The following is a 17,029-nucleotide window of genomic DNA, read 5'->3' as shown; positions in this document are numbered from 1 at the left end:
AGCATGGGCGGCGGGCACTTAGTTATTTGATAGTGTGTTGCGGGTGAGCTCGCCTTGCAGAGACAGAGATCGCTAATGTGAGTTAGTGAGCCAGCCTAGCGGATGCACTGGACAGCAAACATGGCTCCTGAGGAGAATGCGAAGAGTGGCAGCCCGCTGTTCGGGTAAGGACTTCCTAAGAGGTAGGTTGGTACCTAACGTGTACATAAGGTGAGGCTGCTTGCTTCCAGAACTCTTCGGCCCCGAGTCCAACGTAGTTTCGCCGGCGCAGACAAACTTACTCGAGACAATTAACCAACAAAAACACAATCATGCGCAGTCCCCATTGACGAGGATGCGCAAACCTTGGCCGGCAGCACAAGCACTGCACGGCATGCGGCGTAGCTACCAGGTATTGGTTAGCACGGTATGTAAGGTATGGATTACCGAACTACACTACGAAACAACGGAGGATGGGCTCCTGGTCAACCGTGCTGTTAGTCCAGCCGTCCGGAGACGCTGGGATCTCGCCGGCTGTCAGGTGGACGCTTTGGCCATTGCCGGCATATTCCGGAGAAGCCCACATTCGTCGTCAAGCGTTGCTGACGGGCATCCGGGCTCCTGCCACGGACCGATTGTCTGGTTGGAACGAGAAAGACTCACCAGTGTTCATATAACGGGCCAGACAAGTGCAACCGGCCATGAATGCGACTCCGTACTGAAGCCCTAACAGGTGGTGCGATCAAACCGCCGGTCCCCCATCTTTGACACGGCGTAGAAGTATCGGCGGCTGTGATCCACTGCAGGGCTACGCCAACGGGCGGCTGGGACACACTTTGATTACCTGCACACTTTGATTACCTGCGGAGGTACGTGAGGTGCAACCTCACATTGGAGAGTCTGCTCAAGTACCGATATGTCCAGTAACTGTACTCAAGATTTGATGGGGGTGCATCGCACATAAGTATTCCGTACCTGGTAGAGTATCCTCCTCACTTTTTATTCGCTCATACACAGTACCAGGTAGCCTGGAATGGTGTGTCGGCTTGAAAATGCTCGGCCGTCGATAGGACAGAAAATTTTTCTGCCCTGAAAGAGTTCAAGGTAATCTCAGAGCCGCGCTGTTGTCTATCCAGCCAAGGGCCCACGATAAAAACGACTGCCACACACACCCACGCAGCAAAACTTTAGTTACCCCGCCCTGACCTCACTAGGTAACTCGAACCAAATTGGCGACGCTGCGCTCTCAACGTTTCCTCCTCCTCAAGCCGCTTCATCAGTTCACCGGTTCCCTCCTCTCGAGACACCTGCGTCCCAGACAAATCAGAAAGATGGGTGACATCACGCACCCTACCATCAAGGGTATGTTTAGGGTTGTTCTTCGGCCTCGCAGCGTCTTTTTCTCCATCGGGCCGCAGGCCATGGTTCAGAGGCAGGCATATCTATCTACCCCGCCATCCCTCCCTAGCAGCCCTTCGCGGAACTCCAGCCGTCGCCCTTCAGAGCATGGACTGCCGGCAGACCGCTAAGACACTGCGAATCCCCATTCTGCCGAATGCCGCCCTCCCAATGGCGCAGCAGCAGCGGAACGAGAACTCAGTGAGAGGCGCCGTGCCACCACACCCGCGGCATGAAGCTTGCCATCGGCCTTGGTTGCGCCTCACACGGGCAGGCGCTGAGGGTGACGGTTGGCGCTGCCAGCCAATCATGGACATCCAACTCGCGGTGTTCACACGGCGTCAACACGCCCGTGTTTCCAGGCTCATCTCACTCTTCTGATCACAAGAAAGATTCGTGCTGACGAGGCCTCGTGGCGGCTGTCTAGATGGGTGGTTCCGTGAGATTTCGGACATGTGGCCCGGTGAGTAGTAGTAATCCTTGTGAAACCCGCGTTCCCCCCATCCCCCCCCCCCCCCCCCCCTTCCCCCTTGCCAGCTGACAGAGGTGCCGGTACTGATGCCTCTCACCCTTACAGGCCAGGCCATGACCCTCCAGGTCAAGAAGGTCCTGCACCATGAGAAGAGCAAGTACCAGGACGTCCTGATCTTCGAGTCCACCAATCACGGCAACGTGTTGGTCCTGGACAATGTCATCCAGTGCACCGAGCGGGACGAGTTCTCGTACCAGGAGATGATCACCCACCTGGCCATGAACTCGCACCCCAACCCCAAGAAGGTGCTCGTCATTGGCGGCGGTGACGGTGGTGTTCTGCGTGAGGTTTTGAAGCACGAGTGCGTCGAGGAGGCCGTGCTCTGCGACATCGATGAGGTATGCAAGGGCTCCCGAGTGCAAGTCTTCATGCGGCCATGTTGATTGACCTCGTCATTCAGGCCGTCATCCGCCTCTCCAAGCAGTTCCTTCCTCACATGGCCGTCGGCTTCAACAACCCCAAGGCGAAGGTCCACGTCGGCGACGGCTTCAAGTTCCTCAACGACTACAAGAACACGTTTGACGTCATCATTACGGACTCGTCCGACCCCGAGGGCCCGGCCGAGTCGCTCTTCCAAAAGCCCTACTTCCAACTGCTCCACGACGCCCTTCGCGATGGTGGCGTGATTACCACGCAAGGTTGTATGTCTCATTTGCTCTCGAAAGTCGAGAACCTGGGAGGAATGCTCCATTATCCCGGACCAGGCACTCAACGTGCCTGGCCCAGCATTGTGTCATCTCTCAGGAGGCTACCGAGTGGTAGTTCGCGTTCTCGGCTTTCACACTTTCATGGAGTTTCCCTCCCTCCCCGCCTCACTATTACATCTCTCTCCTATCTAGCCACTTAACCGACTGTCTTCCTCCTCCCCTATCGCATTTTCAACGTTGCCTCTCTTCCTTGCTATTTTTTCATTCTAGGCTCCCTGCTTCAGTACCTCCGCGGCTAGACAAAGGCAGACCGACTAACTCTTATTTTTTGCACCGGGCAGCCGAGAACCAATGGCTCCACCTGCCACTGATCAGCAAGCTCAAGAAGGACTGCAGCGAGATCTTCCCCGTGGCCGAGTACGCCTACACGACCATCCCGACCTACCCGTCCGGCCAGATCGGCTTCATGGTCTGCTGCAAGGACCCCAACCGCAACGTGCGGGTGCCCCTCCGCTCGTGGACCAAGGAGGAGGAGCGCAAGCTGTGCAGGTACTACAACTCGGAGATCCACAAGGCCAGCTTCGTCCTGCCGACCTTTGCCCAGGAGGCCCTTCAATGAAGAAGTGGATTGCCGGTTTTGCGGTGGGCGATAGAGGGTTTGTAACGACGCCCCGAGAGATGATGGTGTCTCGCTTGTTTTGAGGGCAGCCCAAAAGGCTTAAAAGGTGTGCAGCGAGCATCGTTGGGGTGAACGATGCCATGGGTAGCTGCTGGATATAAGCGGATAGATCATCAGACGGTCTTTTGACCGCAAGTAGACTGCCATAGGCGCCATGAGGTCGGCGGGAGCATCTGAGACAAGGCATAGCCGAGAACAGACCAGCTTTCCCTCCGAATTGAACTGCAGAGTGCCTACGCAGCAGACCGCCCCATGATGACATTACGACCCACCCAACGCGGCCGGCCTATGGCTCCTCAAAATTCACCTTCCCCTGACTCACATCCGGGTACACATCAAAGCGTCTCTGATTCCTCAAGGGAATCCCCTTCCTCGCCTCCTCAATCTTCTCCCCGTCCAGCTCCGCCACCACGATGGTCTCCTCCTCGCCGGCCTCGACCAGCACCTCCGCCATGGGGTCCACGACCAGGCTGTGGCCCCACGCGTGGTAGCCCGCGCTCAGGTCGCGCGCGGGGCTGCACAGCGCGACGTACAGCTGGTTGTCGACGGCGCGGGCGCGGCCCAGCAGGCGCCAGTGCAGCGGGCCGGTCGTCAGGTTGAAGGCGCCCGGGTAGACGAGCGCGAAGCAGCCGCGGCGCGCCGCGATGGTCGCCAGCTCGGGGAACCGCACGTCGTAGCAGATGGCCACCCCCACCAGCCCGTACTCGGGCAGCTCCACCAGCGTCACCTTGTTCCCCGGCGACAGCACGTCCGACTCGCGGAACGTGATCCGCCCCGGGATCGAGATGTCGAAGAGGTGCACCTTGCGGTGCGTCGCCAGCAGCGCGCCCGTCGGCGAGAACGTCAGCGAGGTGTTGTAGTAGGTCTGCTTGGTTTCGGCCTGGCCGGTGGAGGGCGATGTCGTCGTCGTGGTGGCCACCTCGGGAATCGAGCCGCCGATGAGGTAGACGCCGTTGTCGCGCGCCATGGCGGAGAGCGCGTGGAAGGAGGGGCTCTGTGCGGGGGTCGGCGGCGAGGGCAGCAGCGTCTCGGCGTACGACGGGAAGTAGTCGCACCCGTAGGGCGAGTTGAAGCATTCCGGAAGCACGACGATCTTGGCGCCCGTGGCGGCCGCCTCGCGCACCTTGTCGGCGGCGCGCCGCAGATTGGCCGTCTTGTCCGGCCCCGTGGCGAGCTGCACGCACGCGATCTTGACCGGCCGCTTGAGGACCGGGGAGGGGGTCGTTGATGACGCCATCGCGCGGAAGAGCTGGGCTGTGGAAGGTGGAAGGGGTTGTCGCGACAGGGACGCCCGGCAGGACGGCTGCTGGATCAGAGAGTTTGAGAGGACGCGCAATGTCCTCCAAGCTGTCGTTCGCATGTCGGAAGCAGGCGGGTGTGGGACGGAGGGATACTCCGGGTCGGTTAGCACTGCTCGGAGGTTATCGGCGCGGGGTTCCAGGGTTGAGTGCACGGAATAAGTGGGACCGGCGCGGCACGCGGCTAGCGGCGGAAGGAACGAGCCGGTTCACCTGACCTCAAGGCTCGTTGGATCCGGCAGGAACAGACGACTCGGAGTGCTCTTTCTGTTCCAAATATTCATTCTTTCTGATCCGTGTCTGCCCTGAACGCAACTTCTCTGGCTTGTCGCTCCTGCGGCGGCCCGAGTCCAGAGTCCCGGACTGCCTCGTTGAAGATCACCCGATGACTGACCGGTCCAATGACAACTTTTCGTCCTGTTTGGGCCGAGGGAATATTACCTGCCTATTCATTCCTCTTCCTGATTGAGCTAGACTCGCCATGAACTGGACCGAGGGCACCCTCTACCGCCACAATCGCGGCCGGCTGAGGAAGGCCAACCCGGCCCGTCAACGCCAGAAGGAGTACTTCGCTCGCGCCCGTGCCCGCGCCGCGGAGCAGAAAGCTGCAAGAGAGAACGGCCCACCTCCCATCTCGTTCCTCCAAAATAGCTCTCCATTGTCTTGGCGCTCCCAAGCCTCGAACAGATCAGCCTCAACTGTTGGCCGCCATGGCTCGCAGACGCCGAGCCGACGGAGAACCGAGGCGGACAGGAAGCGTCTCAGGGCCACGGCCCCTACCGACGACACCCCTCTTCCGACTATCAGCCGGTTCTTCCAGGAACGTTCTGGCGGGGGAGAGACCGCTCAGCCGCTCGTCCAATACGACGAAGAAGCCCTGGAGCGAATGAGGCAGAAGTTGCTCGCGAAGAAGGACTAGGGGACCATTCGAGAGCCTCTGCCGATTTCACCAACGGGACCCCAAGCTGCCAGATCACGGAGCGGGAGCGGGAGCCCGGCTGAAGGTTCGCAAAGCGCCAGGAAGAGACAATCCCACATTCTTGGTGACGGGCACCAGGCTCTCAAACGTCGAAAACTTCATCTGTATCCGCTTCGCCGCGATGATGTGAGGATCCGGATTGGAAGCCAGGAGAGGCATCCTGGGGACAGCTCCAGTATTTCCAGGCTGAAAGCGGCCCATTCAACCCGCCATGTACAGGTTGAGGCCGACCGGCACGCTCGACCGATAGTCTCGCAACGCATAGATGGTGCGTCTTGCCAAAGCCTCATGCCTCGCCGGCTTCCGTCTTACGCTGACATCATAGCAGGTGACGTGACTCTCCGCCAGTCGCAGCACGGAAAGAAACGTCCGTCACCGCCCTCGGCACCCGCGGACGGCACCCCAAGCTCCCAAAGTGAGAGGGATGGGCGTTGTTGCGTCTCGAGTGATGCTGAGGGCCGGGTTTTGGCAACATCGTTTCCCTCGTTCGCAAATCCACTCTCAGTTCGACCAGTACCCGAGTCTTTCTACTGTCGCGACCGATTCGACTCCGAAGATACTGGCACAGCCGTTGCACAGGTTGGACGGGATATGTTTCCCGTGCCCCCGTCGCAGAAGACGGAGAACAGCACTTGGCGAAACTGGCTGGTGCAACCCAGCAGCCCCGTAAGCAGCGATGTTGCCGTCAAGGGGAGCCGATTGTCGTTCGAGCACCGAGTCAGCCCCGGGGTCAGTGATATCTGTCGACCGGGGCAAGTGCCCGGACAATCCTCGCACCCGATTCCTGGCTTCACCGTCGGGCCGCCACAGCGGTATCACTATGGTGAATCTCGGGATTTCGACAAGCCGCCTAGCTCCAGCGACTCTTCGGCGATCCTGAGTCGGTATGAAGACCTCGTTGCCAGGCTTCGGCGGCTTGAACAATTCGACACGCCTACGTCTCGCGATGGGCAAAATGAATCAGTTCTGAGGAGCAGTGCAGAGCTCGATGTACCCAGTGGGGGTATTGAGGCCCATGGAGCAGAAACAGAATCTCCCGGAAGTGACCACGCCCAGCGGATAGCTGGTGTTTCACTCGAAGCCCACAGTCAGGGACGGGAAGGTGTTGCTGCCAGCAACATCGAAGCAATTCCTTCCATACCAGCCGTCAGCTCATCTCCGCAGCCGCCAGTGGCTATCCAAGAAAGTCATGTGCCGTCGGACGGAACCGATCCAGACCAGGCTTGGAAGACATTCGTCTTCGGCGACGTGGATAGTGAAGATGTCAGCAAAGCAGCATTTGAGCAAGCCAAACATGACGCAATTAGAGACATCCTGCCATCAGCCTCACCCGACGAACGACCCGAGTCTGATGGAAACAGCAACGTCGCAACTGTCGGCACGTTCTACGCAACCCATGAAGATGAGACTTCCGAATCCATCAAAGCCAACTGTGAAGCGTCTGCCAGCTCTGGAGCCGAGCACGGTCTCTCCTTGACTGGGACCGAATCGGAGTTGGTGACCGGCGTCTTGGATGAGTCTGCCGAGGCTCCAAGCATCGAGGTTAACGTCAGCATCGGCAGTGCATCGAGTTGTGAAAGCCCCGCCGAAGATTCCACTGCCAACACACCGATATTGGCGCCGGACCCCGGAAGCACCGCATCAGAGTCACACGCTGGCGCGCCTTCGATGACCACCTCCCTCGCGGTTGCGCCCGCCCTGTCCCATGTTGCGCCGAGTGAAGCAGGGCCACCGGGGGATCAGTTCCGGTTTGTCCAACCCAAGCTCTTTGTCGGCAAACGCTCGAGCGTGTCACAGTTCAGACCGGCCCCAGAGCCGGGTGTCGGGATCAGCCTCACAAAGAGGCGGAGGGGCCGGCCGAAGAAGCGGGCCAACGACGGCCGGGCTGATATACGGGCCCTGCCCAACTACAGCAGTGATCCAATCGAGGATTTCGAAGAGGAGCAGCCACGGGCAGCCAAGTCTCTCTTCCCTGCACTCGAGCTGTCTTAGTGGCTGAAGGGGGAAGCCGAATCTGCCGCATCTGGATGGGTGCTCATGAATAGTCCCTGTCTGAAACCGGGGGTGGGGATGCCAGATGCCCCCAGCTAGCTTCACTGTAGCTTTCGTCTCCCAACTTTGCTCCAAGCAGAAGCTCTGGGCGATCTCTTCTCAAATGCCGAGCACGTCTGGCCAACTCGGCCTCGACTTAGACATGCAACTCGCCACAGTAGCGTGACTCCAGGAGCCTGCCCTCCTCCACACCTTAACTGCCGTCTGGACCGACTTGGCTAGCCCACACATGATCGACTCTATGACCAGCTTTGACGGTGTTTCGATTGTTTCGATCAGTCACCCGCGAGTCAAAGAACGTACGTACCACCCCATGGCCTGACTTGTGTCACGGGTGTTTGCTTTTCCCTGTTCCAAAACAGCAGAGAATACCACCTCCGAACATCCATCCCGGCTGTTCGTTCCTTGTGTACAGCCCCCGCAAACTGTCCAGCCCTCGCAAACATGTGGACGCTTCAGGGACCGTGTTTGCTTGGTAGTTAATAGATATCCGATATCCAAGTGGCCGATCCGATGCCGCCGCTGCGATGGCTGAGCGGAGCAGCGAGGAGATTTATCTATCGATCTGCGAAGGAGGCTGGACGCTGGCGCCCGGGATAGTACAGAGTTTCTCAAGCTTTCTTCTTACTGTGTGGTGTGGTGTGGTGTGGTGTGGTGTCTGTACCCTCGGTCTTCGGCACTAGCTCGCCGTCGCGAGCGAAGCCAAGTTGCAAAGTGCCGGATGCGAGCGGGGATTGTGGTACTCATTTTTGTTTCTTGCCCTTTTTCTGCTTCTCGGCGAGAATGACTCGGAACGGACCTGACTCGAGACCAAAGGCAGATGAGGCGGTTCTTCTTGGATGGGGTGGAGTGGGTTCGGGGTGCCCGGGTATTGCAAGCGGAGGGAACACGCGGGGCTACACAGTAAGGTGTGTTTCGAAGTTGAATTCAATTCCCAATGCCCATACCATGGATACCCTGCCATACACCATACCCTACCAAGAGTGTAAAGTACCTAACGTACAGAACCTCACTCATACTCTCCCGTTTTCTGAAACAACCCTCTTCCTTGCCTTCGCACTACCGACCACGAAGGTAAAGTTGGTCACCATGGTTTATCTGCATCGTTGGGCAAAACTTCCGCCTTTCCCTTCTTCCGCTTGGCCAGCGATTTCCACGCCACGAAAGAAATGTGAATGAAGTGAAAAGATGCCAAGTTATCCGGCCGTTGGTATCATGGATTGGTAATTTGCCGCCGTCCCCATCGTCCACCGTCCGCGTGCGCACTGGGATATCAATGGTAGTTGGTATGGTTGAGCCGGCCGTGACGACATGAGCAGAAACTTTTGGAACCGGGAATTGAAGAAAAAAAAATAAACATAGAAAGCCCACCTCATGTGCCAGGCTTGAACTTGCGTGAGGGTGGGGGATAATGCATGAATGCTGGATATAAGGCAAGAAAATGGGAAGAGTGACAGCGAAGAGTCGAATGCTGATGATGGAGGTGGTACATGAGTAAAATAGGATGATAATGATTTATTGGTAGCGGTAAAGGGAAAAGTGATGTAAACGAAAAACGGTTCTAAAAGTATTGAGAAAGAACGACGAGAAGGGTATCATGAAGGAAATATAAGTATTCGAATGAAGGTCAAGGTCAAAATGATAATTGAAATGATAGTATGCGGTCGGCCGTAGCATCATGAAGATACCGGAGTGAGCGTCGCCTCGTGATGACGTGATGAAATGAAGGTGGCAGAAGCCTCTTCTTGGAGAGACGGCCGTGAAATAATACAACGGGATATCTCGTGATTGAATGAGCCGTTTCAACGTTCCGGCTTGAACACAGCACTGGTCAGGTAGAGCTCTTCCGCCGCAGGCTCAGCCGCCGGCGGAGTCGTGGCGGAAGACAGCGACGACGAGGACGGCTTCGCCTCCAGCTTGGAGATGGGCAGTGGCTTCCTCGCGGGAGAGCCGCTCAGGACTTCGTGGCTGTGGGCGCGGCACAGCTTTCGCCGCTCCGCGTCCGTCAGCGACTCGGCAGCATCCTTGGACGTGGATGGGACATCGCCAGTGCCCATGTTGGTGATCGTGTTTTCAACGTCAGCCAGCAGGGCATACACGTCGTTATCGGCGTACACGCGAATGGTCTCCGCCCGGCGCAGGGACGGCCCGTTTTCCCCTTCCTTGGCCTCGAGGGCGGCGGCCTCCTCGGACTGGGGCTGCTCGAGGATCGTGGAAGGCACATGGGCACCCACCCGGTGCGGGGAAGGGGAGGAAGACGGCGTCGTCGAGGTGAAGGATGACTTGGTCGGGCTCCGGGGTGGTGTTGAAAGGTTGGTCGCGTTGAGTGGAGGACGAACGCCGAGAGCGAGCTGCAGGCTCTCGCTGACCCCAACGACGCCTCCGTTGGGGACGGCCAAGGTGACGGCAGCGGCGACATGCTCGAGGAGCTTTTGGCGGACCCGGGTACGGCGGTTCTCGGCCTTTTCGAGCTTGCTGACCCACTCGTCGATCGAGCTATCGAGCTCCGCAAGAGCTTCCTCCTGCTTGAGCATCGATTCGTGGCTAAACTTGGCCGTGCGCGGAGACCGGAGGTACTGGCATATGCGAGTGTGGAGGTTCCGTCTCCCAGCTCGGAGCGACGTGTAGGTGCGGCGTAGATACTCGGTACGCTCGTCGAGCTGACGGAGCTCCTAAACACCAAGTTAGCAAGTAGTGCGGGTGAGCGAGCTGGTGACAGGGGCGGGGTGGTACGCACCCGAGAAAGGCTCTCCACGTCTTCTTTTCGGAGGACCTCGAACCGAGACGCTTGCTGGAGGGCCTGCTTCTGTAGTGCCGCCACTTCTGGCGGGCTGAGCATATTCACCGCGTCGCTCGCTTTCCATCCCTTGGGCAGTTGCTCGAACGCCCGCCTCTCCGAGCTCTTGCTCCTCTTTGAGCCCGTCCTCTTTAGTGTTGAAGCGGCACCGGTCTCCGACCGCTTGCGCGGCCGCCCTCGCTCCATGATGCTCCCGGATTCCGACTGGTGCCTCCTATGGCCGGATGTGATGCTATGTACTTGGTCGCTTGGTTCCGCCGCTGGCGTGACGGCGGGTTCTGGTGTGGTCCCCTCGGGCGTGGGGGCAGCAGTCGAGCTGGGGGGCTTCTCCCACGGTCTCGGAGATGCTCGGTGTTCGACCGGTGCTGATAGGGGCGGTGCTGATAGGGGCGTTGGCAAGGTCGAGGCTGTCATGACTGTCGTCGCGGCGGATCTCGGCGTTGTCAAGGAGGCAGACATCGGGGTGAATGGCGTCTTGACGCGCGGGGAGTCCTCAACCCTGGCTGCGCGCGACGGAACGTCGGCGGGTGTGCTACCGGAGCGGAGGCGGTTGAGGGATGGCTGTCGCATCAAGTGCGGGGCGGCTGCGCTGGACGTGGGTATGACCAGTGGCGCCAGGTTCTTCGGGGACATTGGCTGCCGAGTCTCGTTCCGAGGTCGTTGTAGCTCTTCGTGACTCCTGCAAGCTGATCTGGACTCAGGCCTCTCCTCTGCCAGCTGGGTCTTGGCCAGACCCGTGTTGTCCGCAACATGATATGGCTTCGACCAGTTTCCTGGCGCGCTGATGGACCTTTCATGAATGGGTGGTCGTCCCGGAATTGTAGCTGGCAGCTTGCTGTCAGTCACGGACAAGGGGCCAAATACAGGCGCAGAGAGCATTTCCCAACTTACGGGAGTCCATGGCAGCCTCCTGGACTGTCGTCATGGGACCGAGCTCTGGTACGCTGATCTTCCGCCTGCGGATGAGATTGTGCTCCTTGATCCGGATCCTCAAGCCCGCCCCAGCAGCTCCCTTCTCGCCCTTGTCGCCGTTCTGAGCCATAGCCAGGGCGAAAGCCTGCTCGGGATCCAGTGACTTGCCCGGGGCGGCTGCCGCTGGCTTATCCTTTGGGAACAGCTGATACTTCCTTTCGGGGTGTTGCATCCTCCAAGCAAAAGGCTTGTTGTCTCCCAGGGGGGAAGCTCTACCTAGCTGCAAGTAAGGTAAGGCGGGTGAGCTTTGGCCAACGGCAAAAGACGGGAACGCCAGCTGGGGTGGTTAAAGTGGTTGCATACCGACTCATTGGAATTCTGTGGGGAGACGGCCTTTGCTATATAGTTATTAAGGCTGAGTGGGAGATCGTCCAGGTCCGCGTCCAGCAAGCAATCGGCGATGTGAGCCATTGGGGTGGACGCAGGGCCGGGCCCGCGTATGAGGTATATGGGTCAGACTGGCCCCGGGGAGGGGAGCAGCGGTGCGGTTAAGAGCCAGGAGACGCTTTAAAGTTTCTGCATGGCCAGGCCGGCTGATAGGTCGGAGGAGGAAGTGAGGATATATGTATCTTTCAAGCTTTGGAGGGCCGTTATCCAGTACATGCAAGTCGGGCAGAGTGGATTGCCCTCATGCCCTGTGCACCAGGGGCGAGAGCGAAGACCCTGTGACATGGAAGGCACAGAGCGAGGGGTCCTGGCAAGCCATGTGCCCATGCAGCAGTGTCCTCTCCACTCCTGTATGTGCATACCTACATAAGGTACATAGCACTGTCGAGCCAGGTGTGCGATGTACCTCTGTACGGTGGGCACTGCCCCTGGTCTGGACATTGCTGGGTGAGGGCTAACCCCCCAGAGGTCCTCGTGTGTTCGACGCGAGGGTGACAGAAGAAGGGGTCTGAGACAAGGCCTCTGTTGTGCTGCGCTGCGATCCCGGTCTCAGCGGCCGGGAAGTACCTTCGTACTCCGTACATGGATCTGTACGGATCCGTACTGTGTATCCGGCCTCGTCGCAGAGGCGCAGCCCGTGTTTGGGACTCCCTTGTGCCTTTGTGGAGTGCTCGGGGCACAGGAGAGCAAACCGGACATGCTGTGACAGTCCTGGGAAAGGTGAGAAGCAGCTGCACGAAGGAGACGCAATGAAACCGCTAAGACCCCTTTGAGCGAAGTCCGGGCCTTGTTCGGCATCCCTGTCGAGTCGGTACGTACCTACATCCAGAACACAACCAATGGAACAATCCAGGGCGGCCGGGGTCCGTTGCTCCCCCGGTCGCACGACACGGCAGGGGCTTCCGCCGCATCCAGGCTTGTCCCTATCGGGTCCTCGCCGTGAACCACAGTTAACCGACCCCCACTGGCAGGCCAATGGGTGTCGCCGGGCTAAAATCAACGAGGCACCAGTGCGCCAGTGTGCTGCACGCGGCCAGGAACTGTGCTGGCTTTGACGCGATCCAAAGCGCAGGACGGGAAGGGGCAGCAGCACGAGCAAGCTCAGGCCAAGACTCCAAGCTGGAGGTGGCCGAGCCATGTGAATGAAGAAGACGCACGTTTCGATGCTCGCCACAATCTGCAGATCACGTCTTCAGAACGACCTGGGAGCCACGGCCGGCGATCGTCAGCGTATGTAGACAACGTCCCAAAGACCACTGGTGTCGACGGGCTGGACTCTGCCGTACTGAGTAGGTCAGAGGTCCAAGAGGCCGTGGATTGCTCCTCGCGGGAGGGGTGAGAATCCCGCCTGCGGTTGGGAGATGCAATGGAAGCGCTGCATCTCCCCTTCCCCAACCCCACATCCACCGGAGGCTCGAGAGCCAGTGCGACGGTGGAGTACCTAATGGAGCGGAAATCCCACGGCAACGAACCCCAACCGCCACTGATACACAATAGCGTAGATCAGTTCAGTTGCAGTTCTGATGAAATCGGCATCATGGGTATTGACAACTGCGTATCTATATCGCAGCCGGGTGAAGCATTTCATCTCACCGGTCCGGGGAAGCGACATCATTCCTGACCCCGCCGTCCCGTTCTGTTGATGCTTGGGATTCCATTGGCGGGGCCGGCCGCAGACGGTTCGCACGGACGTTTCGACTTCGCGATGTCGCTTCGAAGCGGGCCCATTGGCGGGCTCAAGAGACGGCTAGAATGGAGGCACTTCTTGGCCAGATGAGCGGGGACAGGCTTTGAAGAGTCCGAGCTCTGGACTTTGTGTTGGTGTATTCGACCTTCGCCAGCCATGTGCTGCAATATTACCAGATGGATCTGGGCCTTCATCGGGCGCTACCCCTCATTCGTCCTGGATAAGCTAAAACTCAGGTAAGCTCGATGAAAGCTGCTGGTCGCCGGCCGCGACTCCCAGTGAATATGCATGATATGCATCAATCGGGGATCCACGCTGTTAGCAAACGGTGTGTTCAGGGCGAGGCGACGCCTGATGGTGGCGAACAGGAAGTGATCGCCTTACTCGCGCACCTCTTAGCCTCTCCTTTCCATCCTTTCCAGAGAAGGATCAGCCCTGAGCGAGGTCGGCGTTAGGCCATTTCTGACTTTGCCCGCCGCGCCTGTTTGCCTGAAGACGAAGGCACGACCAGCACCTGCAGCCTTTCAGGGATAAGTTCCCTCAAAGTTCGGTACCTGAGGAACGGCGTGCACAATACTCGATAGTCGCCGCTTCATGTTGAAAACCAGAAAAGTCCTGACCGGAGAACCACCACGAATTAGGATCCGAGACAACGCACTCAAATAAGGTAGGGCAGCTGGCTCCTGTGAGAAAACCCACTTCATAGCTCCGTACACTACACAAGAGAAGGCTTTTTACTCCATGTACGGACTACACTCCGCAGTGTTTACTGCGTAAGTGCACATATACAGTATATAGAACACGAATAAGTCGGCCATGGCCGAGACCCCACCAACCTCCCGGTCAGTCTTGACGCCAAACGGTTGTGGATCGGCCAAACCGACCGGAAGAGCAAGGAAGTCAGATCTCATCGGCCTTCTTTCTCAAAACGGCCTCGTTCTCACACACAAGCTTCTGAGAAAGGCAGTCTGCCGACGGTTAGTGCGACCGCCACTGTGAACGCGACGCAGGCTTATTATACTATGAGTATATGAAGCAGGATGTCATCGACTCAGTGCCTTGTTTCGGTGGAAAAGGTAGGCTCTGCTGGACAGGGAGCGTTTCCAAGTGCAGTCCTTCTCGTCACCTGGGTTTGTACACTACACCCTCGTCACGTCACGATATTACCGATGAGGAGCGCTACTGAGACGCTGCAGCGGATTGAAGGTTGTCCCAGGTTACTTGCATAATGCGCGAGGCCTCCCCAGTGTCTTCGCATTTCGTCTGATGTTTTAAGCTCGGGGATACAGAGGGCCCCGCACCGCTGGAACAAGCCCAATGCTAGGCATCGGCACTTGAAGGTCGTGATGCCCTGCAGGATGATCAACGCTCTTCACCCGGTTTTCGCAATCTATTTCGGGGCCTCTGCGGCATCCTAGGGTTGCATTCAACACCGTTTCGGCTGCAATCGACATGTCTTCCTACAACGGTAGGACTTCCTGCCGCTACACTACTTCCTGTGGTAGTTGCTTCTGGCGGTGAACATCCGGGCCAGAATAGCCCTCTCCCAGGTTCGCGATCACTCGTGGTGGGAGCCGAGAGAACAGGCCGCCCTGCCTTTCAATCCCATGAGCATGCCGCCGGAATCACGGCCGACCCGCAAAAAGGAATCGTGGTTGCTTTGATGCAATCAACTTGGCACGGCCGGGCAGCAACAAAACCTGGTCCGGAACTATCCAGTTAGTTATGCGATGATGGCTTTTTTTTTCCCCTTCCTTTTTTATTTTCTGGTTCGGGAACGGCACCCTGAAACCCACTGCTCCACCAATTGATGTTGAGACTGCTCTTTGGAGCGATTTATACTATTTTATTCAAGGTATAAACTCGAATACCAACGGCAAACCAGAGAGGCTATCCCGGTCTCCGCTAGGTCAGTCCCGATTTGCTGCACAAAAGTATCACAGTAGACAATGTCGCACCCGATGCCCCGAGTCATGCAAGGCACCCAGCCATTTCTGGCAGCAAACACTCGGCTCAGATGACTTAGTTGCACGTTTTCCCTTGTAACCAAGGTCGCAGCAAGCCGTACAATGGTCTTGTTTGATGCCCTTAGATCCCCATTCACGTTATCACGACGCGGGTGCGGGAAAGCCTGGTTGGACCCCTGAACGACCCCTGCCATTGGAGCTTCCCAAGTTCTGTCACACAACTCTCGGTTAACTGAAGGACTGCCCAGCTCTGGGGTATACCTTCCTTGGCCCCGCTCAAACATTGGTTGTGGATCGCCCTGGAAGCCGCGATCTTGCAGGGGTGCTTTTAACCTTAGATTGCGCGCTATAGGGCAGGGACCAGTGTGCTCGGTGTGTCACCCGGTCTCGAGGCTAACCATTCTTGCCCATGGACCCTAGGGCCCCAACCACCGCACAAGCTTCGCTTAAGTGATGGATGGACAGAATCGTGAAAGCGCCGTCGAGTGTATGTGATCTGTACACAGCAATGCACGATCGCCGCAGCAGAAATTCGGACCGACACTTGCCAGGCTATAATCCTCGAGAGATTATGGACATTGAGTACCTAGTTACGCATCATGGAGGACGCTTTCCTCGCCCCCGACACCGAGAGGACACAGTATCAGTACAGTACAACTCTCACTATCCGCCGGGTGTCGAGAGGAAAAGAAACAGAACAGAGGACAGAGAGACATACGAAACACCTTCCAGAAAAACCAGAAACACGGCCGGAGTTCCGCCTCGAAACGAAACGGTTGTTCCAGCCTTTGAGAGCAACACGTTTCTTGCACTTCCCGCACCCAGCCGCAGTCGCCTGTGGAGGGGGGACGCAAGCCTGTCCTGCCCCACGTGCAGAACCGTTTCGTTTCACACCGGCAGGCGCGCCCGCTGATTCGACAATTCTCTCCGAAACCCGTCACGATCTGTTCCAGAATCCTCGCTCTCTCATTCTGATACGCAGTACACGGTACGTTACGTAACAGCGCCGAAACGTTATAGGCGCACAACAACGAGCCAGCACCAATCCGAGCATCTCAGGTCACGTCTTCTGTACTGTGTAAGTCAAGTATGTTTGCCGCTACCTTAGATTAGGTAGTGTAGGTCATTTACCTCACCTACAAACTCTACAATACAGTGAGTGGTAAACACAACTCCGCAGTATGTCGTGCTTGGACCTCTCGTCCGCTCTCTGAGTGTTCTGCGGAGTACAGAGGTGCTGTTCAACCCATTCTCTGCCGTCCCCCGCTCCCGTCCTGCAGGTTTTATTCTTTCCCGGACACCTGTATGCCTTAGACAGTAACCATAACGTACTCACGCGCACTTGGCAGCGGCCCACCACGGGATCGTGGAAAAAGATAATGCAAGCACTTCACGGCGGCGGCGTGACGGCTCCGTGCCGTCCCCCGCCTGCCTTTGAGCAAACACACGTCCGTGCGAATGGCGGGGTCTTGTTGACCCCGTTGGCTGGAAAAAGCACATTCTGTACTCCGTCCTCTGTATGTGTGCCGCGCGGGAACTAGTAGTGTATAACATCAAAAAAGATTGGACGAAAAAAACCCGACTTGGGGAGTCCGAGGTGGTGGCACACCATCCTGCTTCCCCGGCCGCTCGGCGAGAGCTTAATCTCCTACCGA

The 17,029-nt window shown here is 57.8% G+C and overlaps 4 protein-coding genes across 4 annotated transcripts; 2 read left to right on the top strand and 2 right to left on the bottom strand.

Moving 5' to 3' along the window:
- Positions 1–1,037: 1,037 nt before the first annotated feature.
- THITE_2108747 (uncharacterized protein) lies at positions 1,038–3,348 on the top strand. Its single transcript, XM_003649744.1, has 5 exons — positions 1,038–1,341; positions 1,805–1,840; positions 1,955–2,247; positions 2,310–2,550; positions 2,898–3,348. The coding sequence occupies exons 1-5, from the start codon at positions 1,311–1,313 to the stop codon at positions 3,173–3,175; spliced, it is 879 nt and encodes a 292-aa protein (XP_003649792.1). The 5' UTR covers positions 1,038–1,310; the 3' UTR covers positions 3,176–3,348.
- Positions 3,349–4,484, bottom strand: THITE_2149109 (uncharacterized protein; the record flags this gene model as incomplete). The annotated part of the gene is made up of 2 exons (XM_003649743.1): positions 3,558–4,484; positions 3,349–3,408 (listed from the first exon to the last, which is right to left on the bottom strand). The coding sequence occupies exons 1-2, from the start codon at positions 4,470–4,472 to the stop codon at positions 3,349–3,351; spliced, it is 975 nt and encodes a 324-aa protein (XP_003649791.1). The 5' UTR covers positions 4,473–4,484.
- Positions 4,485–5,163: 679 nt separating this feature from the next.
- Positions 5,164–7,704, top strand: THITE_2169464 (uncharacterized protein). Its single transcript, XM_003649742.1, has 2 exons — positions 5,164–5,780; positions 5,841–7,704. The coding sequence occupies exon 2, from the start codon at positions 6,104–6,106 to the stop codon at positions 7,502–7,504; it is 1,401 nt and encodes a 466-aa protein (XP_003649790.1). The 5' UTR covers positions 5,164–5,780; positions 5,841–6,103; the 3' UTR covers positions 7,505–7,704.
- Positions 7,705–9,153: 1,449 nt separating this feature from the next.
- Positions 9,154–12,082, bottom strand: THITE_2108737 (uncharacterized protein). The gene is made up of 4 exons (XM_003649741.1): positions 11,637–12,082; positions 11,253–11,553; positions 10,302–11,185; positions 9,154–10,236 (listed from the first exon to the last, which is right to left on the bottom strand). The coding sequence occupies exons 2-4, from the start codon at positions 11,503–11,505 to the stop codon at positions 9,367–9,369; spliced, it is 2,007 nt and encodes a 668-aa protein (XP_003649789.1). The 5' UTR covers positions 11,506–11,553; positions 11,637–12,082; the 3' UTR covers positions 9,154–9,366.
- Between the last annotated feature and the right edge of the window lie 4,947 nt (positions 12,083–17,029).

The sequence above is a fragment of the Thermothielavioides terrestris genome, chromosome 1, assembly GCF_000226115.1.
Source record: "Thermothielavioides terrestris NRRL 8126 chromosome 1, complete sequence".
In the NCBI taxonomy this organism is placed as follows: domain Eukaryota; kingdom Fungi; phylum Ascomycota; class Sordariomycetes; order Sordariales; family Chaetomiaceae; genus Thermothielavioides; species Thermothielavioides terrestris.
The sequence above is the reverse complement of the archived record's forward strand: the minus strand, read 5'-3'. Positions and strand labels throughout refer to the sequence as shown.

Coding starts and splice junctions, on each gene's coding strand:
- THITE_2108747 (XM_003649744.1), top strand. CDS start 1,311: ATGGGTGACATCACGCACCCTACCATCAAGG. Junction 1,342..1,804: donor CACGCACCCTACCATCAAGG/GTATGTTTAGGG, acceptor GCGGCTGTCTAG/ATGGGTGGTTCCGTGAGATT. Junction 2,248..2,309: donor TGCTCTGCGACATCGATGAG/GTATGCAAGGGC, acceptor CTCGTCATTCAG/GCCGTCATCCGCCTCTCCAA.
- THITE_2169464 (XM_003649742.1), top strand. CDS start 6,104: ATGTTTCCCGTGCCCCCGTCGCAGAAGACGGAGAACAGCACTTGGCGA.
- THITE_2108737 (XM_003649741.1), bottom strand. CDS start 11,505: ATGCAACACCCCGAAAGGAAGTATCAGCTGTTCCCAAAGGATAAGCCA. Junction 11,186..11,252: donor GGAGGCTGCCATGGACTCCC/GTAAGTTGGGAA, acceptor GCAAGCTGCCAG/CTACAATTCCGGGACGACCA. Junction 10,237..10,301: donor ACGTGGAGAGCCTTTCTCGG/GTGCGTACCACC, acceptor CTTGGTGTTTAG/GAGCTCCGTCAGCTCGACGA.